The 26,497-nt window shown below is 41.4% G+C and overlaps 1 protein-coding gene across 1 annotated transcript in view; it reads right to left on the bottom strand.

The window, feature by feature from the left end:
- LOC122934567 (CD109 antigen-like) overlaps window positions 1-26,497 on the bottom strand; it is a 110,795-nt gene that overhangs the window by 19,340 nt on the left and 64,958 nt on the right. Inside the window, exons 20-27 of the mRNA XM_044290137.1 lie at window positions 21,498-21,611; window positions 19,552-19,770; window positions 19,302-19,446; window positions 16,163-16,339; window positions 13,032-13,113; window positions 6,171-6,402; window positions 4,858-5,029; window positions 2,050-2,240 (exon numbers count right to left, since the gene is read on the bottom strand). Coding sequence (XP_044146072.1) covers window positions 2,050-2,240; window positions 4,858-5,029; window positions 6,171-6,402; window positions 13,032-13,113; window positions 16,163-16,339; window positions 19,302-19,446; window positions 19,552-19,770; window positions 21,498-21,611 — 1,332 coding nt within the window. The remainder of the gene's footprint in view (window positions 1-2,049; window positions 2,241-4,857; window positions 5,030-6,170; window positions 6,403-13,031; window positions 13,114-16,162; window positions 16,340-19,301; window positions 19,447-19,551; window positions 19,771-21,497; window positions 21,612-26,497) is intronic.

Below are 26,497 nucleotides of genomic sequence, written 5' to 3'. Positions count from 1 at the left end.
ATTGCTGTTCCCCACCGTTATCTTCTTGTAACTGTGGATGCTCAAGAGTTTGGGAATCAGGGCACAAGATCTCCTCATGTTGCTCTTCAAGCGGGCTTGGCAAGAGGCACAAATTAAGGAATGGCGATGAAAAGAGCTCCTCTGAATATCCGAGTGTGGGATCACTTGTTTGCAAAGACTCTACATGGTGGGAAGAAGGAGGATCAGGGCAAGGATTCTGTTGACCAGACTCTTAGCTACTGAGACTGGACTTTGTGGAAGACAGGCTGGTGCTTAACCGACTGGAAGCATTATCTGCTGCAATCCAACCGAGCACCTGCTCGCAGTGGTCTGACTTCGAGAGTGGTGTCCTGTGCCACCCTGAAAACCTGGACATGAAGCTAGGTATCGTGGATGAGTGTGTTTCTTGTGCTCTGTCAGCAGGCACAGTTTCACTGCGCCCAGGGCCATGGCCTCTGTATGCTTCATTAGCAGCATGGCTACTTCCCATCCCATACTGCTCACCTTCATCATATTATATGGTATATATGCTTTCAAGTATGTCTAACGTACAGTAGCGCAGTTGTTTTAAGTGTATGCGCAAAAAAATTACAGTCAATGTCATAGATATTTGGGAGGCGGAAATGTTATACAGTAGAGGTACTGTACCACAGGCAATAGTGCAGCTGTCAACAGCGGCTAAGAAAAAATTACAGTCAATGTCACAGATATTTGGGATGCGGAAACGTTATACAGGAGAGGTACCAAAGGTAATGGCGCTGCTGTCACCAGTGGCTAAAAAAAAATTACAGTCAATGTCACAGATATTTGGGATGTGGAAATGTTATACAGGAGATGTAGTGCAGGTAATGGCACTGCTGTCGACAGCGGCTAAGAAAAAAATTTACAGTCAATGTTACAAATATTTGGGATGCGGAAACATTATACAGGAGAGGTAGCGCAGGTAATGGCGCTGCTGTCACCAGTGGCTAAGAAAAATTACCATCAATGTCACAGATATTTGGGATGCGGAAACGTTATACAGGAGAGGTAGCGCAGGTAATGGCACTGCTGTCAACAGCAGCTAAGAAAAAAATTACAGTCAATGTCACAAATATTTGGGATGCAGAAACGTTATACGGAGATGTAGCGCAGGTAATGTCACTATTCGCAGCGTCTACGGAAAAAGTACACTGGATGTCACACATATTTTTAGGATGCGCAAACGTTAAACAGGAGATGTAGCACATATAATGTCGCTGTCCGCAGCGTCTATGGAAAAAGTAGACTGTATGTCAAAGATATTTTTAGGACGCGCAAACGTTATACAGGAGATGTAGCGCAGGTAATGTCACTGTCTGCAGCGGACACCATCTACGAAAAAAGTAGACTGCATGTCACAGATATTTTTAGGTTGCGCACACATTACACAGGACATGTAGCGCAGATAATGTCGTTGTCAGCCAAACAACTGCAAGCTATTTTAGCGCAGGTTGCGCAAAAAATATATATTGCTGCTCCAGATACAACAATAGTCCTTAAAGGACTTTTGGGTCTCTAACAATTTCACGCAATTTAGCGCAGGTTACGCTAAAAATATATATTGCTACCAGACACAACAATAGTCCTTAAAAGTACTTTTGCGTCTCTAACTCCAACCCTGCCTAACAAATAAATTTAATTAAATTCCCTACACTATCTGTCCCTTCTACAGCACAACTGTCCCTGACTAAGACTGAGCCGAACCACTTGTCATCGGGTGCTTTATAGCACCCGATGACGCGTTCTGGCCAGCCAATCACTGTAATGCCAGTAACCAACATGGCTACGGCATTACAGTGAGTGGCAGTACTTACCTTCAAGTTTATTGGCTGCGTAATGCGCAGGGAGGAGACTCGAGCATCGTGCTCGAGCACACGCAGTATTCGGCCGAACTGGTGTTAGGCCAAGCATGCTTGCTCAACACTTCCAGGGATGAACACCTCTAATGTTTCTTTAATCATATGATAGATAAAATTGGAACATTTCTAAAACAGTAAATTAAACGTTAAATTCTTCTTGATTCATTACCTGAGTGGATGAATATCCTCCAAGATGATTCCTTTGTTCACTCAGCCATTTCATGACAAGAATACCATCAAGGATTCTACCCTGCTTGTAGTAGGAAAGCAGGGCATATGCTGCTGTCTCAATATCGGTCGTTCTTGGCTGCCAGTAATTGTTTGTTTGTTGAGATGATGTAGACCAGTACTTTGTACTTCCTAGATACACAAATTGCAAAATAAAATACCATTGAGGTTTATGCATTGGATCATGACTTACAACTGTATGTTTTCCCCTGGTTGTATAGGTTTTTCATGTGTTTATGGTGTTTATTACACACCAAAAACAGATTGCCTATAAAATTGCCTTTATTGTGCATATGTGTGTGCATATGGTGATTAGATTTTAAGCCAAACTAAAGACGTGGAACTGTCTAATCCCTCATCAACATCCACTGTACATGTATGGTGGAAGTTGGGACATTAAAGATGAAGCCTGTTCAGGAGCTGAGTCGGCACCATATTAGCTGGAGGCAGAGTCCATGACTTTTAATCACCGAGATGCCATGGTCACTCATGGTCACAGCATTTGGGCAGTCAAATACAGAGAGCGCTAAGCTCAGGGCCTACTGAAGACCCCCCAAGGCCTGCCATAGAGAAGTTTCTATCAGGTCATCTCTGTGACAGGGCTTGATAGAAAGGTAGTGATTCTCCCATAGATTGCATAATCGCCTAGGGAGACAAAAAATACGGTAAGTGTAAAAAAATAAAAAATAAAAAAAAAAGCATTGAAAAGTTTTTAAAAAGACATTAAAAATATACAGTATTTATTCAGATCACCCCTTTTCCTATTTTACAAATAAAAAATAATAATAAAAGCAATAAACGTCATTAGTATTACCACATCTTAAAACTCCCAAATTATTTAAATATAACATTATTTATCCTGTATGGTGAACGAAGAGAAAATCAAAATGGCCAATTCACGTTTTTTTGTTGTTGTTGTTTACCTTCCCAACAAAATTGAATAAAAACTAATCAAAAGGTCATACACAGATCCCCCTACAAAAAATGAGCCTTCACACAGCTTTATAGATGTAGATATAAAACATTAATGGGGGTCAAAATATAGTGATGTAAAGACATTTAAAAAAAAAAATAATGTAAATGTATTAAAACACAATAAAAACTATAAAAATCGCCGTAATTACACTGATCTGCAGAATCAAGATAATTGTCATTTTCACCACATTAGAGATTGCCCAAAAAAAACAAAACCCATAAAACTATGGCCATTTTGATATTTCCAGTTTCCCACTACATCGTGTACAATAGTACATGGTGCTATTAGAAAGTACAACTTGTCCTGCAAAAAAAAAAAAAATCCCTCATATATCTATGTGAATTAAAAAAATTTATGTTATGGCTCCAGGAAGAGAGTAAAAAAAAAAAAAGAAAATTGGTAAAGAGGATCTTTCATGGGTCCAGACATTATAAACTAAGTAACAGGATATGTAGGTCATAGTGCAGGGATCTAATTGCACTGACAATTTTTTTCTGGGCGCTGCGCCATTTGCCCGCTGTGGCCCCCGGTTGTATTATCCCTGTATGCTAATTAATAGCATCGGAGCAATGAGAAGGAGACTGAGTCTTTCTCTGTGGGAATCTCCTTCTCCTCTGGCTGTAGCGATGTCCAATCGCAGCGGGGAGCGTCACAGCCAGGGAGAAAAATACTCACCTTCTCCCTGGCTGTGACGCTCTCTGCTGCAATTAGACGGTGCTACAGCCGGGGAGAAGGAGACACCCATTGAGAATCAGGGCAGTCTCCTCCTTCCTATAATGTCTGGACCCATGAAAGGTCCTCTTTAAGGCCTCATTCACACATACGTGGATTTTCACAGACCGCCCAGTCTGCCGTCCTGCTGAGTGCACGAGCGCACGGCGTCATTGGTTGCTATGACACCGTGCGCTTCGCGCCGCCACCGCTACCGCTGTACAGTAATACACTTGTATAGATCATATACGAAAATACACGTATGTGTGAATGAGACCTAAGTCAGGAAGGGGTAAATAATAATACTGTGGATTCTGTTATCAATAACATTGAACCAAATGTTGCCAATGTCCAGAATTTTGCTAGGTCTCTGCTAACCAAACAATGATATTCCGTATCTCTGGTTGGGGTGTACAGAGTGATTTGTACTCAGATCAGATGTCTCCCAAATGGTGCTCTGCCTCTCCTCATACAGCATGTAGTCCCACTTAGGCTACTGAAAAAGATTTTGGACATGACACAAAAGGGAAGTTTTGCCTGATATCTAGCTTAAAAAATATTGTCACAGGTTAACCCTATCCTTTCCCCCCCGCCCATTAGCCATAACAAATTTATCTTCATTTTTGACCAGTTTTCTAGGGCAGCTCAGAGCCTTCGTTATAAATTAGGCGCATCCTCCGGCAGCACAGGAGATATCAAGAACTACAAAAAAAAAGTGTCGGTCTTGGGTAAATCTCCCCTGTCTGTAAGATGGGAAATACAAGCTGTTAAGGCTCGTGCACATGGCCATAAGTGTTTTATGGTCTGCAAATCATGGATCCGCAAAACACGGATCGCAGCTGAGCAGAAATGTCCTATCCTTTTGCGCAAAATGAACAATTTTTTTGCGGGGCCATACTACTTTTAAGCAAAAAAAAAAAAAAAACACATTATAACAGGTACATTTTAAGTTACATACTGCATTATTCCAAGTCACTAGTAAGTGAAAGCTGCACCACATTAGTCTATTTTGGCAGTAATTGAAAGAAAGTGTAATTTTTCAGCATTTTTTTAAATCTATACCTGTAATGCTTGCTCTGGAACTGAGCTCATTCAAGGCGGCTTCTGCTTTGCTGCTGTTGGCCAGTGATAGAGCATAGACCACAATTGACAGAGTGTAATTACTAGTTATCCCTTCACTGTATTTGCTTTCAAGGTATTGCACAGCCTTCTGAATTCTGGACTGATATTGATGCTGAAAAAAATTCAAACAATGATTTAATCAGATTTGTGTATATATATAGCAACCAATCAGATTGATCCTTTCATTTTCAAACAAGCTCTGAAAAATGAAAAGTGTAATCTGATTTGTTGCTATGTGCAGCTAAGCCAGTTTTCCTTTGCAACAGTTTTGATAAAAGTTTCGATAAATCTCTCACATCATTTTTAGTGAAATAAGGGTATGGCTACACGGCAAGAGAAGCAGTGATTCCAACAGCAGTGTCAGATTCCTTGTGACTGGCATGGCAATCCTATTCATTTCTATAGGACCACCACTACTTTGTGATCCAGGCCGCGACAGCTGTTGCGTGACAAGTTTTGCCGTGAAGCCATACCCTAAATGGAAGACAATGCGTTAGTGAATGTTATGGGTATTTTGGCATGGAATAAGTGTATATTCCTTTCTGTAATAGGCATAAAAATAACTTCAGGGTACAGCCACACTGTCAGGTTTCTGCATGCAGTTTTGGAAACCTTAACCAGGGGTGAATTAAAAAAGAGGAGGAGTTGTACTTTATATGTCCTTTATACTTTTTTTTCCATCTATGACCTACTACTGATTTTGGTGTCCAAAACTGCATGTAGAAACCTGGCCATGTGACTGTACCTTTAAATTGAAGGGGGAGGTTGTAGTTAATTACGGTAATTCCTCAACTACACCCTGCCTCTTCGTTCTACACATCAGCAGTAGGATTCCAATTCATTACATCTTTAATTTAAAAAGTTACATCAATGAGATTAAAGCCAGCAGTTGTTAAAGAAAACACTGGGGGGAGATTTATTAAGACTGGTGTTCCTATACATCAGTCTTGATCCTCCTGAGTTGTAGTAAGATTAGCCTAATTTATTAAGAGGCAGATGCCTCCTAATAAGTTAGGCACATCTCTGGAACCAGCAGGAGCTGGCGGAGACTTGAGCTATAACTTATGCCAGTTTATGGTGTAAGATATAGTAAATTCAGCTGGCACTCTAAGCCATGCCAGTGGCGAGAAGCTCAAAAAGTCACCAATAATGGTTCAAATATGGTGTGCGCCATCATTTGTGACTTTTTATGCAACAATAGTGACAAAGTAGCTTTGATAAATGCCCCTCATTATGTCCCAAGTTGTGCTTACTCTGTAGAATTCATCTTCTAGCAGTGAGGTGACTATATAGGCTGTAAGGGTGATGGGACCATTCAGTCCACCTTGTAGCTCTTGATGAATGACACGTCCAGGTTCAGAAAATATGCCAGTGTTAATATCTTGATACTGTACCAACCATTCTACTGTTCCATTCAAAACATCTTCATTTATGTATATGAAGGGCCGAGCTTGTAGAAAGCATCTAAATACAAACGCTGTAAGCCTGCAAAAATGCATAGATGTTATATACTGTATGTTGTGAAATGGAGAAAAAAAACATTACAATAATACTGTGAGTTCCTTGAGATGACCAACCAAAGTTGTCTTAACAATTGGACTCGTGGAGTGGCCTTCACAAAGAAGATGGCTATATGAATAATATAGAGTGCAACTGAAAAATCTATCATGAAAAAAAGTCTGAGTTGTGATTCCAGCCACAGTCAAAGGAAAAGAGTGACATAAAAATATACAGTTAAAGGGGTATTCTAGTTATAACAAGTTGCATTAATTTCTATGGGAGTGCCAGAGATAGCCGAGCGCTGTACTCGGTTACCTTCAGCGCTCTCATAGAAATGAATAGTGCAGCAAAGCACTTTTCCTACCAGCTGGTCAATCCGTTTCAAGGAGGCTTCACAGGGTATTGGGGCAGACATTCTCGTAATCAGTGGGAGTCCCAGCGGTAGGACCCCTACCAATCTGATAGTTATCCCCTATCCAACTTTAATTTGGGGTATTCACATCCTTATTGGAGGAAGGGTTTAGGAATTACAACTCTTTAGGCCTCTTTCACACTTGCGTTGTCCGGATCCGGCGTGTACTCAACTTGCCAGAATTACACGCCGGATCCGGAAAAACGCAAGTGTACTGAAAGCATTTGAAGACTGATCCGTCTTCAAAATGCTTTCAGTGTTACTATGGCACCCAGGACGCTATTAAAGTCCTGGTTGCCATAGTAGGAGCGGGGAGCGGGGGAGCGGTATACTTACAGTCCGCGCGGCTCCCGGGGCGCTCCAGAGTGACGTCAGAGCGCCCCATGCGCATGGATGACGTGCCATGCGATCACGTGATCCATGCGCTTGGGGCGCCTTGACGTCACTCTGGAGCACCCCGGAAGCGTCACGGATGGTAAGTATACTGCTCCCCGCTACACTTTACCATGGCTGCCAGGAATTTAGCGTCCCGGCAGCCATGGTAACCACTCTAAAAAAGCTAAACGTCGGATCCGGCAATGCGCCGAAACGACGTTTAGCTTAAGGCCGGATCCGGATCAATGCCTTTCAATGGGCATTCATTCCGGATCCGGCCTTGCAGCAAGTCTTCAGGATTTTTGGCCGGAGGAAAAAGCGCAGCATGCTGCGGTATTTTCTCCGGCCAAAAAACGTTCCGTTCCGGAACTGAAGACATCCTGATGCATCCTGAACGGATTTCACTCCATTCAGAATGCATGGGGATAATCCTGATCAGGATTCTTCCGGCATAGAGCCCCGACGACGGAACTCTATGCCGGAAGACAAGAACGCAGGTGTGAAAGAGCCCTTAATATGTAGCTGTCTCTTTTTCAAGGGACCAAAAGATAATAGGACAATTATCTCAAAAGCTATTTAATGGGCTTCATAGGCTATTTCCTCAGTAATTCATCATCAATTAAGCAAGTAAAAGGTCTGGAGTTAATTCCAGGTGTGGTATTTTGCATTTGAAAGCTGTTTCTGTGAGCAGCATACTGTTAAAGAAGCTCTCAATGGAAGTGAAACAGACCATTATTAGTTTGAAAAAAATGAAAAAATCCATCAGAGAGATAGCGGAAATTTTAAGTGTGGCCAAATCAACAGTTTGGTAAATTCTGGTAAAAAAAAAAGGGCGCATTGGTGAACTCACAAACTCAAAAAGGCCTGAGCGTCCACGGAAGACAACAGTTGTGGATGACCGCAGAACCCTTTCCATGTTGAGGAAAAACCCCTTCACAACATCCACCCAAGTGAAGAACATTCTCCAGGAGGTAGGGATGTAGTAGGGTTAACACTCATGCTTTATGATATGTGCTATCTAAACTAAATGCGTTAAGCAAACACCTTCAATTGCTTTTCAATGGCTTTTTTCTCAAGATAACGCAATGAGTTAAGAAATTTGAGTTAAGAGCTTGAGTGCTAACCCTGCTACATCTGTAGGTGTATTAGTATCTAAGTCTACCATAAAGCAAGGACAAGGTGAAAACCATTAATCAGCCTCAAAAATCGAAAGGGAAGATTAGACTTTGCCCAAAAAAAATGTAAAGAAGCCAGCCCATTTCTGGAACAGCATTCTTTGGACAGATGAAACTAAGAGCAACCTGATGGGAAGAAGAAATTACGGAGAAGGCTTGATACGGTTCATGATCCAAAGCACACCACATCCTATGTAAAACTTGATTGAGGCAGTGTGATGGCATGGGCATGCATGGCTTCCAATTTTGCCTCGTCGGAGGCCATACATTTTAGTGCTGTACAGATACAGATCTCTGTGCAGCATTAAAACTAAGTTTTGAACGAATCGAGTTTGGATCTTGGATCCGAAGCTCGATTTGCTCAACACTAATATATATATATATATATATATATATATATAGTACAGACCAAAATTTTGGACACACCTTCTCATTCAAAGAGTTTTCTTTATTTTCATGACTATGAAAATTGTAGATTCACACTGAAGGCATCAAAACTATGAATTAACACATGTGGAATTATATACATAACAAAAAAGTGTGAAACAACTGAAAATATGTCATATTCTAGGTTCTTCAAAGTAGCCACTGTGGGGATCCGCTCTGGTAGGCAGTGGTAGCGAGTGCAGTATAGAGGCAACACAGAATGGTCTTGGTGTAAAACACGATGCTTTGTTTATTCACACGGTGCATATTTGTGAAAGACGGTGCAGTTCATAGGGAGGGTGGTCACACACAACAGCAAAATAATAGTTCAAACACAGCAAGTCCCTGCTGCAGGCTACTTGAGGCCTGTTTCAGTCACATAAAGCAAAGTCTATTTAAAGCCAGGAGTAATGTCACCTTTTTCTCCTTGGTGAAGTAAGTCCATGGGTCTTGCTTCTAGCCACAGGACACGGATCCCTCCTGGTTTCAGCTGCAGGATCCTGCACAGTCCTCCACAGGCCTCAGCACACAGCCCAGCTCACTTCCACTTCTCACTCTCACAGCCAGAGAACACCGAAGCTTCACATTGCCCACCACACCCTTGTTGCTGGTCAGGTTTTAACCCTTCCCTGCAAAACCTGGCCTGGACCGTGGGGAGACAGGCACCCGCCCGCATATCTGCCTGCTCCCAATAAGAGCCGGCTCGGATCTGCTGTGTTAACCGCATAACCGCTGCAAAATGCACTTTTCTGGCTCTTACTCCACCGGGGCCAGGACCCCCGGTGGCACGTACCTCCCGTCTACTACCACCCCAGGAACTCTCCTACACCACCTTTTGCTTTGATTACTGCTTTGCACACTCTTGGCATTCTCTTGATGAGCTTCAAGAGGTAGTCACCTAAAATGGTTTTCACTTCACAGGTGTAATAAGTGGGATTTCTTGCCTTATAAATGGGGTTGGGACCATCAGTTGCGTTGTGGAGAAGTCAGGTGGATACACAGCTCATAGTCCTACTGAATAGACTGTTAGAATTTGTATTATGGCAAGAAAAAAGCAGCTAAGTAAAGAAAAATGAGTGGCCATCATTACTTTAAGAAATGAAGGTCAGTCAGTCTGAAAAATTGGGAAAACTTTGAAAATGTCCCCAAGTGCAGTCACAAAAACCATCAAGCGCTACAAAGAAACTGGCTGACATGCGGACCGCCCAAAGAAAGGAAGACCAAGAGTCACCTCTGCTGCGGAGGATAAGTTCATCTGAGTCACCAGCCTCAGAAATCGCAGGTTAACAGCAGCTCAGATTAGAGACCAGGTCAATGCCACACAGAGTTCTAGCAGCAGTCACATCTCTAGAACAACTGTTAAGAGGAGACTGTGTGAATCAGGTCTTCATGGTAGAATATCTGCTAGGAAACCACTGCTAAGGACAGGCAACAAGCAGAAGAGACTTGTTTGGGCTAAAAAAACACAAGGAATGGACATTAGACCAGTGGAAATCTGTGCTTTGGTCTGATAAGTCCAAATTTGAGATCTTTGGTTCCAACCACCGTGTCTTTGTGCGACGCAGAAAAGGTGAACGGATGGACTCTACATGCCTGGTTCCCACCGTGGGAGGTGTGATGGTGTGGGGGTGCTTTGCTGGTGACACTGTTGGGGATTTATTCAAAATTCAAGGCATACTGAACCAGCATGGCTACCACAGCATCTTGCAGCGGCATGCTATTCCATCCGGTTTGCGTTTAGTTGGACCATCATTTATTTTTCAACAGGACAATGACCCCAAACACACCTCCAGGCTGTGTAAGGGCTATTTGACCATGAAGGAGAGTGATGGGGTGCTGCGCCAGATGACCTGGCCTCCACAGTCACCGGACCTGAACCCAATTGAGATGGTTTGGGGTGAGCTGGACCGCAGCGTGAAGGCAAAAGGGCCAACAAGTGCTAAGCATCTCTGGGAACTCCTTCAAGACTGTTGAAAGACCATTTCAGGTGACTACCTCTTGAAGCGAATGCCAAGAGTGTGCAAAGCAGTAATCAAAGCAAAAGGTGGCTACTTTGAAGAACCTAGAATATGACATATTTTCAGTTGTTTCACACTTTTTTGTTATGTATATAGTTCCACATGTGTTAATTCATAGTTTTGATGCCTTCAGTGTGAATCTACAATTTTCATAGTCATGAAAATAAAGAAAACTCTTTGAATAAGAAGGTGTGTCCCAAATTTTGGTCTGTACTGTATGTATATATATATATATATATATATATTAGTGTTGAGCAAATCGAGCTTCGGATCCAAGATCCAAACTCGATTAGTTCAAAACTTAGTTTTAATGCTGTACAGAGATCTGTCTCTGTACAGCACTAAAATGTATGGCCTCCGACGAGGCAAAATTGGAAGCCATGCATGCCCATGCCATCACACTGCCTCAATCAAGTTTTACATAGGATGTGGTGTGCTTTGGATCATGAACCATATCAAGCCTTCTCCGTAATTTCTTCTTCCCATCAGGTTGCTCTTAGTTTCATCTGTCCAAAGAATGCTGTTCCAGAAATGGGCTGGCTTCTTTAAAAAAAAGAATTTGGGCAAAGTCTAATCTTCCCTTTCGATTTTTGAGGCTGATTAATGGTTTTCACCTTGTCCTTGCTTTATGGTAGACTTAGATACTAATACACCTACAGATGTAGCAGGGTTAGCACTCAAGCTCTTAACTCAAATTTTTTAACTCATTGCGTTATCTTGAGAAAAAAGCCTGGGAACTCCTTCAAGACTGTTGAAAGACCATTTCAGGTGACTACCTCTTGAAGCTCATCAAGAGAATGCCAAGAGTGTGCAAAGCAGTAATCAAAGCAAAAGGTGGCTACTTTGAAGAACCTAGAATATGACATATTTTCTGTTTCACACTTTTTTGTTATGTATATAATTCCACATGTGTTAATTCATAGTTTTGATGCCTTCAGTGTGAATCTACAATTTTCATAGTCATGAAAATAAAGAAAACTCTTTGAATGAGAAGGTGTGTCCAAACTTTTGGTCTGTACTGTATATATATATATACACATCCTCAGTTTTTTTTCTTGTTCTTTTGACAGATCAGGAGAACGGAAAGCTAAACGGTGATGTTAACTTAGCCTTAATATCAGTCAGGTGTATCAGGTATTTAATGCGGGACATCTGGGGGATTTTGTCATTTGGCAATGTCTAGTTATTTTAGATTATTGGGCCCAGGTTTAAAATTTGATAAATGCAAGGTTTTTAATTCAATTGGTTCCTGGTCCACTTACAGAGATTCTGGGATTACCCCCGAGCAACAGATGGATAAAACAGAAAACATCCTCTTTCTTGCTTGGATTTTCAACTATTCAGATCTGGCTCTCTATTACCATTCCAAACCTATCTCATCTGATGTCCCTTATTAAACTAATGTTAAAGGGAACCTGTCACCAGTTTTATGGTGTCCTAACTAAGGGCAACATAAATAAGTGACTGATTCGCTTAGCAAAATGCTGGGTCACTTTCTTTAATTGACCCAGTCAATCTGCCAACATCTTGTATTGAAAAGCTCCAGCTGATAATGATGAGTCATGAATATTCATGAGCTCCTGACTCTCCCCGCCCACCTGCTGCTGAATGACAGTTTGTTTCCATATGAACCAGCAGCAGGTGGGCAGGGGAGTGGCTATAGCTCTGAATTAAATATACGCTGGACTCAATGACATCACGCCGGACTCGAGTCAGCTCATTAGCATGCGGCATGCGGCATGCGGCATCTTTGTGTGTATATTATGAGGTAACCCTCTGTCACGCAAGTGAATACATCTAAGGTACTTTTTAGTAGTTAATGATTGTATATAATTAGTTAGATTATAATCAAATATCCACATGACAGGTTCCCTTTAAGTGCAAAGAATTTCAACTTAAGTATAAATACATGAAGAAGGGTTGAGTATGGATGATTTTATTAGCTCTAAGAAGTTGGCTCCCCCCTCCCCCTTTTTTTTCTTTTCCGCTCAAGCTGGTTTTGATGGGGTTATACAATTATGTTTGGATATAATTGTTTAATGACAATATCTACATAGATTTGAATATTATTTATTTATGTTTTTGTATTAATGATCTAAATTAAATTAAAAATATAATTTAAAAAAATCCCCTTGTTCTTTATTACTGATAAACTAAAATGTATCTAAAACATAATTCAATGTCAATGATATTAAACAGTATGCTCACCAGGTACTTCCCGAAGGATCAGAGTTTCCAAATGCACTAAATGAACCATCATTTCGCTTATAACTCAGTTCCCTTTGATAGCCTAGGCATAAAATATACACAGCTGTTAAGTAATGTAGTATTTTACATATTAGTTCTATAATAAAACTGTAAATGGAGTGAAGAATACTCTATGAGAAGAATTCTGAGTTGACTTTAGAAACATTAACCTGATTGGTTTGTATAAATGTTTTGAGGCATAAAACCATAGCAGTAGTGTGCCATGTGGCCAACTGCCGCATGGGTAATCTACACGTTTTTTTCCTGAATTGCTGCAAAGACCCCAATATATTAATTTAAATGGTTTAATCACTTGAATAGAGCTGATCCGCAGTACCAGGTAAAGCCCATGGAGAAAAATGGGGCTATTTAAGTATCCATTTTGTACAATACAGTAGAGAGGATTGTTTGATCCACCAACAAGCATGAACAGCTCTAAAAGTTTTCTTCCTCACCCTCAAGAGACTAGTGGCTCCTTCATTAAACACCCCGTCTCTGTCTGAACCATTTCTATAGGAAATTTTGTGTCACAGCACCCATTATGTGTCCTGCCATTGACAGAAAGCCTCTGTCGCCTTGGTTTTCAGTGGTGCCATAAACGAGAAACCTGGACTGCTACAGGCTGGAACTGTATTATCTTTAGTGACAAATCCAGGTTCTATTTGGGATCCGAGGACAGTTGGGTTCAGCTATGGAGGCCTTGAGGTGAGCGCTTTAATCCTGCCTTTACTGTGGAGTGACACACTGTCCCAACAACTGCTGGTATGATGATCTAGGGAGCCACTGCCCACAACAGTTGGTCACCTCTATTACTGATATGAGGGACACTAACAGCTTAGCAATATGTTCAGGACATCCTGCGGCCACATGTGTTGCCTCACAGGCAGGTCTTCCAACTGGCATTTTTTCAGCACGATAATGTGCGTCCAAACACAGCAAGGTTTCCCAGGAATGTCTCCACCAAATTGAAACACCAACTTGGCCTGCGCAGTTGCCAGATTTATCGCCAATGAAACACTTTTGCAATAAAGTAGGACGCCAGCTATGGCAATTACAAGTGTGCAGAATCTACAGGCACAGCTGCAACATCTGTGGGCAAATGTGCCACACGATATCATATGAAACCTGTATGCCTCCATGCTCAATCATATCTCATCTTGTTGCCAAGCTAGAGATGCTAGAGCCTCCTTTCAATTTTACAGTTTTCTTCAATAAACATCCTTTCGCTCTAATATTGTAATCACTTACATATATCAGCATTACATTCACACATAGAAAGTTTCATTTGATTCCAACAACTCTTTCTTGGTGTGTTATTTTTATCATAGGCTGACTGGGGCCTGGTTTATTTTTGTGTATAGGCTGACTGGGGCCTGGTTTAGGGATAGTGCATTGTATTTTAAAAGTAATCAAAATATTGCCTGTGGGACTATTAAGTGGTAAAAAAACTAGTTTAAAAAAATTATTAAATAAAGAACTCCAATAAAAAATAAAAACACTTTTTTCCGTTAAAAATACGCATTTCAATGAAAAAAATAGCAAAAATAAACTCTCTCCCACATGTTTGGTATCACCACATCAAATACCACGCACACTACACAAATATCATGTAAATTATCCCCTAGCCATAAAAGAAAAACAAAAAAAATGGCGGAATTGCTCATTTATTCTTAGTCCCCACCGATAAAACTTAATAATAAGCGATCAAAAAGCGTAATTTACCCCAAGATTATACCAATGAAAACTACAAGTCATCCCACAAAAATCAAGCAGCAAAGAAAGAAAAACGTTATGGGTCTTGGGAAGCGGCAATGCAAAAAATTGGGTTTTATTGCACAAAAGTAGTAAAATATAAAAAACACTATATGTATTTGGTATCGCTGTAATTGTACTAACCCAGAGAATAAAGATATTATTTTACTTATACCGAAAAATGAACGCCATAAAAAATTTACAACGGAAAAACTCAGGGACAGTATTGCTGTTTTTTTTCCCATCTCCCTCTCAGAAAGTGTTAATAAAAGTTCATCAACAAGTTATGTGTACCCCAAAATGACAGTATTAAAAACTACAACTGTAAAAATCAAGCCCTCATACAGCTGCACAGATGGAAAAATAAAAAAAAGTTATAACTCTTGTAAGGTGACGATGAAAAAAGGAAGAAAAATGCTTGATCAGTAAGATCCAAAACAGGCTGATTACTAAGCCAAAGACAAAAATGCAGGTTTATTAGAATCATTTGAAAGATGCATCACTCTTGATGTTGCTGAACCACAAGGAGGACCTGCCTGATTGAGAGCCCCTTGGCGTGGGTAGGCGGGCACAGATTTGTTTGGGCTATATATATGTATATATATATTGGCCGAGCGTCTCAGATTTTAGGGCTTATCCATATATAATATTTGCATCTAAGTGCATTATTTTCCATGATTTTTTACTTATAAATGCTGCCATGTACATCCACATATTTAGTTATCATATTTTTCTGTGATTTTTGAACCACAGGGAGGTGATCACTGCTAATTTAAACACTTTGCTTAAGGTGTTATACCATGAAAACTATTACTATACAATCAATAGGACATTTCAAATTAAAACAGCACTCCCACAAAATGTTATATTATTTGGCACATTAAAGTCTCTTTTTACCAGTAACTGTATATATGAATTTGTGAATTATCCACTCCTTTCTTGATAGATGAATCCCAAGGATAACTTTCTCATGAAAATAGTACTCGAGTTAAACGTAGGCACCATAATAGTGGTAAAAAGTTTGAGTTACTTTCATTCAGAACTTTCTACTTTTAGAGTAGAATGCTTCGATACAAAGAGATGAACAGGGTCTATGTGGTGGTATACTGCTATACACAGTGTACCACCACATAGCATAGATTTCATCCATGATTTACACCAGAAAACTAACATGTTATAGTGTTTGTGACTTTCTTACCCCCATCATGCCTACCTGATATATATATATATATAGTAGCTATCTCTGCTCACATCAAAAATATTTAGAGCAGATGTCTCTGGGAAAACAATCAATCTACTACTTCCCCAATATCAACCACACTTGTGCTGCATAAAATTACCTTGCGTCATAAAGTCTATGGCTCTTTCTCTAACATCTGATTTAATATGCTGAGTTGCGATTAAATACAAAAGAACATAGATGTTTGGTGCAAAGTTGATCATGTTTTGCTCTCCACAGCCATATGGCATCTGAATAAGTGATTCAAGACCATTTATTGAAGGTGCAAGAAGATCTCCTGTTGAATAAAAAATAGGATTTATTAACTGCCATATTCATATAGATGACACTTTAAAAGAGTTTTCTGGGATGACTATTGTTTTCAACAGTACGCTCATGTAGTTGCTTACCACATATATATACACTCACCTAAAGAATTATTAGGAACACCTGTTCTATTTCTCATTAATGGGATTATCTAGTCAACCAATCACATGGCAGTTGCTTCAATGCATGTAGGGTTGTGGTCCTGGTCAAGACAATCTCCTGAACTACAAACTGAATGTCAGAATGGGAAAGAAAGGTAATTTAAGCAATTTTGAGCGTGGCATGGTTGCTGGTGCCAGACGGGCCGGTCTGAGTATTTCTCAATCTGCTCAGTTACTGGTATTTTCACACACAACCATTTCTAGGGTTTACAAAGAATGTTGTGAAAAGTGAAAAACATCCAGTATGCGGCAGTCCTGTGGGCGAAAATGCCTTGTTGATGCTAGAGGTCAGAGGAGAATGGGCCGACTGATTCAAGCTGATAGAAGAGCAACGTTGACTGAAATAACCACTCGTTACAACCGAGGTATGCAGCAAAGCATTTGTGAAGCCACAACACGCACAACCTTGAGGCAGATGGGCTACAACAGCAGAAGACCCCACCAGGTACCACTCATCTCCACTACAAATAGGAAAAAGAGGCTACAATTTGCACGAGCTCACCAAAATTGGACTGTTGAAGACTGGAAAAATGGTTTCTTGAACATGACAATGAGTTAACTGTACTAAAATGGCCCCCACAGTCACCAGATCTCAACCCAATAGAGCATCTTTGGGATGTGGTGAAGCGGGAGCTTCGTGCCCTGGATGTGCATCCCTCAAATCTCCATCAACTGCAAGATGCTATCCTATCAATATGGGCCAACATTTCTAAAGAATGCTATCAGCACCTTGTTGAATCAATGCCACGTAGAATTAAGGCAGTTCTGAAGGCAAAAGGGGGTCCAACACCGTATTAGTATGGTGTTCCTAATAATTCTTTAGGTGAGTGTATATTTTCCCCATATGTATCGGATGTTGCTTTCTGAGCATGGGAAGCAGCAGATCCACTGTGCAAGTGCTGAGAGTGACTCAGTGCTTGCGCAGTGGATCTGATAAGCATGGAATGTAGCATCTGATCCACTGTGCAAATGCTGTGCCACAGGCACAACTCAACACAGGCACGAGAACACAGGGCTAAATAAGATTTCTAGCTCTGTCAATCAAAGGCTAGGGGAGTGCACAGAGCAATTAGGGGAATTGTGTTACCGCTGCTCCAATGGTTCCGGCCAACCCCTTGGTGCCCCAAATTGCTAATTTGCATGAATATAAAAAGAAAGATTTCTGCAGCAGTTCATACTATAGACAAAAGAAAGGTATTATTTTATTCAGCATGATCAACCCTACCAGGCAACGTGCCTGGCTAAATGGGGTTAATCATGTTGACAGATGATCTCTAAGAAATAATTTACATGTCTGATTATTTTTCATTACCCAGACAATCTTTTGTTTATGCTGTTATATAGTAGTTACATAAATTGTAAAAAGACACAGGCCCATCAAGTTCAACCTTTCTCAGATCAATTATAGAACATTAAAGGGATTCTGTCACCAGATTTAACCCTATTAAACTAGCTGACATTAGCGATGTGCTAATGTCAGCAGACCCTAACTCTCCTAATCTTATGCTTCTGGATGCCCCTGTTGCTGCACAATTTTGGGCTGTTTCACACGAGCGGATGCCGTGCGTGACATCCGCTGCGTGAATGATGGCCAAGACCCGATGCAGACAGCAGAAGCACGGAGCATTAACATGATTGATAATGCTCCGTGCCTCTCTGTGATCTCTTTACTACGAAATCACAGTGACAACTTTATCTCAATGTAATTTTGTAGTAAAGAGATCATAGAGAGACACAGAGCATTATCATTCATGTTAATGCTCCGTGCCTCTGCAGTCTGCATCGGGTCTTGGCTGTCATTCACGGAGCGGATGTCACACAAGGCATCCGCTCGTGTGAAACAGCCCTTTAACTTTTATAATATGCTAATTAGCTTCTAGGAGCAGGGGGAGCATTGCCCCTGCTCCTAGAGGCTCCGTTCTCCCACCTCAAGTCACGCCCTGCCATCCTTGATTGACAGGACCAGCGTTCGTCTTCTCTGGCCGGCCCTGTATGCTGGATAAATCTCGCGCATGTGCAGTCCCAGCACACAGGGCCGGCCGAAGGAGGCGAGCGCTGCCTGGCCCGGTCAATCAAGGACAGCAGGGTGTAACTTGAGGTGGGCGAACGGAGCCTCTAGGAGCAGGGGCAACGCCCTCCCCTGCTCCTAGAGGCTAGTTAGCATATTTCAAAAGTTAAAATTGTGAAGTAATGGGGGCATCTAGAAGCATAAGATTAGGAGAGTTAGGATCTGCTGACATTAGTACATTGCTAATGTCAGCCAGTTTAAATGGGTTAAATCTGGTGACAGAAACCCTTTAAATTCAATAGGAACAGCGCTGTAGTAACAAGCTCACTCCACTAAAGGGTCGTCAGTGCTATTTAGTTCTAGCACCAGCCTTCATTTTAGATTATTTTAGATTAATTATGAGCATCAATGGTATTAGCTAATTAAAAGCACCTGGCCCCTTTTTAAATGCTGTCATAGTGTCTGTCATTACCACCTATTGAAGTAGGGCATTTGACTTCTCTAACTGTAAAGAATCCTTTCCTGTATTGATGAATTTTCCCTGGTCCATGGAACAAATAAATAATGTAAACTAAAAGCTTATGAAGCTGCATGACTATCATGTGACAACAGCTGTAAATTCCTACTTGTCCCAGAAACATGTCATCCATAGTGCCGTTATGTGTTGTTCCCATGAACAACACCTAATTTTGCAGCCATTATCTGATTTACAGGAGGAGCCAACACACTTAGAGGAGCAGTGATTGCCAAAATATTCCTCTTACCAACAACTGTGACAAACCCTTCTATAGTGTCTGATATAACGTCACTAGGGAATGTAAATGAGAAGTTCTTGGATACAGTCTGACTTGTGTTTCCAGTAAGGTCAAAGAGGGCAGATTGTGAATAGAGGTATTTCACGCCTTCAGCCTGTAAAGCAAATACACTGGAAGTTAATGCTATATTTGCTTTACCAGATTTCTGTAAAACAATTGAAAATGCACACCGCCAAGATATGGATAATACATATCTTACCTTAACTAGAATTGTGTTGGTTAACACTTCAGAACCTGCTTTTGATGTCACTGTCACTTTGACTGTAGTGTTGCCCAGTTTTTTGGGGTTTATTGGAAACAGAACAATTTTTCCAGCTTCACCAGGAACTGTAACATTATACTGGCCTGGTACAGTACTTGTATTGTTATTAGGTACCATTATATCAAATGAATTGCTTGATTCCAACGTTACAAGAACCTGCAAATACATTAACAATATATGTTAAAATAAATTCTAAGTTTGCCATATATGACACCTTGGCTATCAAGTATAGCAGTATAAAATTACATTTTTAAATAAAAAACATTCTCATAAGGGACAATTTGCTTCTGGGTCAGTGCAGAAGATAGGCATATCCTATGTTTTCCACATCTTGCGGATGGCAGAGCCATTGAAGTCAATAGGTCCACACCGCGATGAAAGGTGGAGATGGTCAGTGTGTATGTTTTATGAATCCATGGTTTGCACTCCAGAAAACGGACATGGCTGTGTGAATGGGACCTATCCATGGGTAGGTGGTCCCCCATCAATCGCAGGGCTATTGCTTTTCCGAGCCAGAAATAGGCTATTGCTTTTCTGACATGATGTGACCACTGTTCTTCTGACAAAATGCCCAGCAGACAGATCTCAGGGGTGCAGGGGACCCGAAGAGATACAATATCAGAGAGTAGGTAAGTGACCTCATTCCAAAAGGAGTGACGATACACACAGTCCCACATCAGATGCCAAAAGTTAGCATCTGGGTTCATACATCTATGACAGATTGAGTGGGATAAGTGACCCATTCGGTACAGTTGGGTGGAGGATAAGTAACTATGGTGCAGAATATATAACTGGATTAATCCGTTGTTAGTATAGAGGGACTCCAGTGCCTCAATCCAATCCTCTGCTGTTAATGAAGGTATATACTCTCTCCACATAGACTCACAGAGAGTGGGAGGAGGCTAACCTTGAATCTATCAAGTACGTACCATATATAAAAAGTAGAGATAATTCCTCATGGCCCCTGCTTAGTAAGGACCCTTATCAGTTGGCATACAGAAATGCTTCCCTGATCTCCCATGAGTTTACTTTAGCCACTAATCAGTCTCCTGAACTTACCCTGTATCTAAATATCCTGGCCCATAACGTATGGAAATAACAATCACAAAAAGCTATAAACTATAGTGTAAAAGTAAAACACAGCACCTTATCTCCTATGTTAAAATATCATTTCTATTACAGTATATGTCTGATTATTACAAGGGTAACAAGGTATTAAATATATAGAACTAATACACTGCTATTATTCAAGGGGTTGTATTCATTTAGTAAAACAAAGGGAGGAATTTATCATTCCTCTACCGCAGTTTTCTGGCATTAAAAACTTGGTTTGGTGCCTTTTTAAATGCCATTGCAGCTTTGTTACTTGCAACCGCCGTTTTTAAGCCTCCTTCGTCAAGTTTCCTAAAAGGGGATGCAGCAAGGGCAGGGTGTGAGAGGGGCCACCAGCTCTTACGCAGTTATCATTTACTGTGATAAATGATGGCTGAAATCATTGCCAGATCCGAGCTGTCGTGGATTTCAGTCTGGCACATGGACTGCCAGAAGAGGCATTTAATTTACCACAAGGCCTTCATCATAAATAAAATACCTCCTCTGGCAGCACAGGCCCTATTAAGACCAGCGTAGCACACACAGGTCTTGATAAATCAGGGCCCAAATGTTCTCTTTCAGAAAGAGTAGCCCTCTTGCCTGGATGTCTGGTATAGCAAATCAGATTCACTTGAATAGGATGGGGCTGCAATACCACACACATCCCATGGACATCACTATTTCTTGAAGAAAGCTTCCATGGGGATGTATTTTAATATACATTCTTTTGGTATTAAAGTGAAATGAACAGACAAGGTGATAGCACAAGGACTAAATAAGGGAAAACATACCTGTAAGTTTTCTTTCAAAGAGTTGAACAAAATGACTTCTAGAATACACTGTTCACCTCTTGTTAACGTAGATGGCATGTGGAGCGTAGTTATCAAAGGCTTGATTACAGATATCTAGAAATAAATGATTCCCATCAAATGACAATTACCACACTGGATTTACAACTATATTTAATGAATCTGGTTGCATCACCACCTCAGATCCTGTGGTAGGCATCACACAGAGTATGAGATTTGGTATGTTGTAATTTCCTAGTGCAGTAAAATACAAGCATCAGACTTAAAATCTTATGCGAGCAGAGAACTTGGCAGCAGCTGGTTCTCCTGGATGTAAGAATTTTATTCTGAGCAAAATCTTGTTGCTGTTGCATTGATTGAATTTTACTGTATATTTCCACTATTAGAATCATCCAGTCGACGTGCTAAAGGAATGCAATCACAAACTGGAGGGAGAGCATATTCCCACCCTTGTTGTCTAAATGCAAAGTATTAGAAGGTCACTGTCACAGTATAGTCACATTTTAACTAAACCAAATGCACATGAAACTGTAGATTCAGAATCAGGGCTGGGATCAATGGTATGTGTACATGAAAGAAACAAAACAAACAATACCCTTCCCTTATTCCTTTTGTACATGTACGGCGCTGGAGCGATAGGCAAACATGGCGCCAGCTCGCACGTGCAGCGGGTGTCGTGGCCGGCAGGCCTCTGCTGTTTCAAACAGCAGAGACCAGCAGCGAATTACCATGACCGGCAATAATGCCGATCGCGGTCTTTAAAGCCTTTATATGCCGTGATTAAGTGAGATCGCGGCATCTAAAGGGTCAAAAGCCAGGGAGCTTGCACTTCAGGGCTTGTTACCGGCATCCTCTGTGGCCAATGAGGATGCCGGCAATTGATTTAAATGCACTTAGCCTCATTGAAGACGCTGAGGGCATTCAAGCTGTAATTCTTTTTTTGGCCACCAGGTGGCAGGCCAACATAAGAAATGAGGAATAGTCAGTAATAAATGCATTTTTAAAAATCCATGATTTAAAAAATAAAAATAAAAAAAATGGATTTTGTACGCTCAAATGCAAGCTTCAAAATCATTGCAAAAAAGTTAAAAAAAACTTAAAAATATAAAAAAAATTGAATAAAATATAAAAGTTTAAATCACCCCCTTTTCCTTATAATAAAAAATAAATACCTAAATAACAAAAAATATAAACATCATGGGTATCACCGTGACCGAAAACGTCCGTACTATTAAAATTTAAAAATATGTTTCCAATACAGTAAAGGGCGTAACGAAAAAAAAGGGTAAAAATGGCTAATTTGCCATTTTTTCATTGCTTTTCTTACCCCAAAAAACGTAATAAAATGTGATTAAAAAAAAGTCACACACACTCCAAAATGGTATCAATAAAAACTACAGATTGTCCCAAAATAAAATGAGCACACACAGCTCAATAGATATAACTATAAAAAAGTTATGGGAGAATATGGTGATGTAAAAAAAACTACTTTTTTTTCAAAGTTTAAATGTATTTTTACACTATTTAGACAAAAAAAACTATACATATGGGGTATAGTTGTAATTGTACTGACCCGGAGAATGGGTGGGAACAAAATCTGTAAAACGGTGGAGGAATTATGTTTTTTTTCCAATTCCACTCCATTTTTTTACCGCTTCCAGCTACATTGTATGCCATAATTAATGGTGGCATTAGAAAGTACAAAATGTCCAACAAAAAAATAAGCCCTCATACATCTATGTGAACGGAAATATAAAAAATGTTATGGCTTAAGGAAGATAGGGAAGGAAAATAAAAACGCAATAACGAAAAAACCTCCGGTATCCTAAGGGTTAAAGAGTCACTGTAATGTACAATTTCATTTCAATTAATAGAGACTGGTGTAACTAGCAAATCTCTAAATCACTTCATTTTAAAAAATATGGCTACGTCCACCTGAGAAAAAGCTGTAAAGGAATGGCCAATAGCGGTCTCACTTCCACCTAAGTTGCAGTCTACTTTCTGTTGTCAGGCAAGACCCGTCTCTGATAACAGACTCAGAAGATGGATAACATGAAATGGGGGTCTGTCAGAGCTAGCCGAGATCCTGAGCCTCATAAAAGAACTGGTTCTGCAAAGCTTCTGAATTCACAGGAGCCCTCTATGTGTCTGTGTGCTGTATCTCTCCTTGTCTGTTCTGTGAGCCCCGGAGCTGAAAGCAAACATAGTGGGAAGTAAGGGAAAGGATGTCCCAGCAGTACAGATGGCCCGTGCTTCTGAGTGAAATGCATCTAGCTGTACAGCTGAAACAGGGAATATTATGGCTGAAGAAAACCCCACGGAAGCCCAAACATAACTGCTCCTTCACAGTTATATTTGTACAAAGATGCACAGCCATTATGCAAACTATTTTTGAAAACTCAGGTACACTAAATTTGTATGCACTCCCAACTGGTGCCTGCATGCCAGCAACGCAGAGTTTCACTGTGTAATATAATATGCTGACTGTAGCCACCCGATGCTTCCTTGTACAGGGAACTGGCTAACTGAATTGTTTGATATTGCATAATTAATGTATTACATGCATAGACTATTGCATGTTGACTTTATTAGACATTTAGAAAAATGTATACATTTTAATCTTATAAAGATATATGTTCTAACAACCTAAAACACCTATTTATCAAATATCAGTGATAAATAACAAGGTTGTGTAGCTGTAGCCATGGAGTTGGAGTTAGTTGAGGTATGCATATGTTAGATGATAGACGAAGCATGTAATTAGGAGAGGAGCCACATTTAGTCCCCCGTGTCCAAAAATGTCTACTGTAGACAACCTCAAACTGGCATTTGGATATTACACTGTCTTTTGGGAAAGGACATTTAGACAGCCCTGAGCACTGTAAGTTACCATGTCTTCAATCGGTGTTGGCGGCTGTTATCTAGTGGCTGAATTAGAGCCCCCCTCCCCACCACCAACACCACCACCTTTAGAGTGAACATTTCTAATTGACAAAGGGAGATTGCTGTTGTACAGTGTTAGGCCTCATGCACACGACCGTTGTGTGCATCCGTGGCCGTTGTGCCGTTTTCCGTTTTTTTTCGCGGACCCATTGACTTTCAATGGGTCCGTGGAAAAATCGGAAAATGCACCGTTTTGCAGCCGAGGCCGTGATCCGTGTATCCTGTCCGTCAAAAAAATATGACCTGTCCTATTTTTTTGACGGACAACGGTTCACGGACCCATTCAAGTCAATGGGTCCGTGAAAGAACACGGATGCACACAAGATTGGCATCCGTGTCCGTGATCCGTGGCCGTAGGTTGCTTTCATACAGACGGATCCGAAGATCCGTCTGCATAAAAAGCTTTTTCTGATCTAAGTTTTCACTTCGTGAAAACTCATTTCCGACAGTATATTCTAACACAGAAGCGTTCCCATGGTGATGGGGACGCTTCTAGTTAGAATACACTGCAAACTTTGTACAAGACTGCCCCCTGCTGCCTGGCAGCACCCGATCTCTTACAGGGGGATATGATAGCACAATTAACCCCTTCAGGTGCGGCACCTAAAGGGGTTAATTGTACTATCATATTCCCCTGTAAGAGATCAGGGCTGCCAGGCAGCAGGGGGCAGACCCCCCCCCCTCCCCAGTTTGAATATCGTTGGTGGCACAGTGTGCCCCCACCATCGCCCCCCCTCCCTCCCTCTATTGTATTAAATCGTTGGTGGCACAGTGTGCCAACCACCATCGGCCCCCCTCCCTCCCTCTATTGTATTAAATCGTTGGTGGCACAGTGTGCCAACCACCATCGGCCCCCCTCCCTCTATTGTATTAAATCGTTGGTGGCACAGTGTGCCAACCACCATCACCCCCCCCCCCCTCCCTCTATAGCAGTAACATTGGTGGCAGTGTGCGGTCTCAACAGTAGAAGATTCATACTTACCTGCTTGCTGCTGCGATGTCTGTGAACGGCCGGGAGCTCCTCCTACTGGTAAGTGACAGTTCTTTAGCAATGCGCCGCACAGACCTTTCACTTACCAGTAGGAGGAGCTCCCGGCCGGACACAGACATCGCAGCAGCAAGCAGGTAAGTATGAATCTTCTACTGTTGAGACCGCACACTGCCACCAATGTTACTGCTATAGAGGGAGGGGGGGGGGCGATGGTGGTTGGCACACTGTGCCACCAACGATTTAATACAATAGTGGGAGGGAGGGGGGCCGATGGTGGTTGGCACACTGTGCCACCAACGATTTAATACAATAGAGGGAGGGAGGGGGGCCGATGGTGGTTGGCACACTGTGCCACCAACGATTTAATACAATAGAGGGAGGGAGGGGGGGGCGATGGTGGGGGCACACTGTGCCACCAACGATATTCAAACTGGGGAGGGGGGGGCTGCCCCCTGCTGCCTGGCAGCCCTGATCTCTTACAGGGGAATATGATAGTACAATTAACCCCTTTAGGTGCCGCACCTAAAGGGGTTAATTGTGCTATCATATCCCCCAGTAAGAGATCGGGTGCTGCCAGGCAGCAGGGGGCAGTCTTGTACAAAGTTTGTAGTGTATTCTAACCTGAAGCGTCCCCATCACCATGGGAACGCCTCTGTGTTAGAATATACTGTCGGATCTGAGGTTCACGAAGTAGCTCATATCCGACAGTATATTCTAACATAGAGGCGTTCCCATGGTGATGGGGACGCTTCAAGTTAAAATATACCATCGGATTGGAGAAAACTCCAATCCGATGGTATAAAAGAACTCCAGACTTTACATTGAAAGTCAATGGGGACGGATCCGTTTGAAATGGCACCATATTGTGTCAACATCAAACGGATCCGTCCCCATTGACTTGCATTGTAATTCAGGACGGATCCGTTTGGCTCCGCACGGCCAGGCGGACACCAAAACGACTTTTTTTTTCATGTCCGTGGATCCTCCAAAAATCAAGGAAGACCCACGGACGAAAAAACGGTCACGGATCACGGACCCACGGACCCCG

The sequence above is a fragment of the Bufo gargarizans genome, chromosome 4 (assembly GCF_014858855.1).
Source record: "Bufo gargarizans isolate SCDJY-AF-19 chromosome 4, ASM1485885v1, whole genome shotgun sequence".
In the NCBI taxonomy this organism is placed as follows: Eukaryota; Metazoa; Chordata; class Amphibia; order Anura; family Bufonidae; genus Bufo; species Bufo gargarizans.
This window is presented reverse-complemented; position numbering and strand designations above follow the sequence as displayed.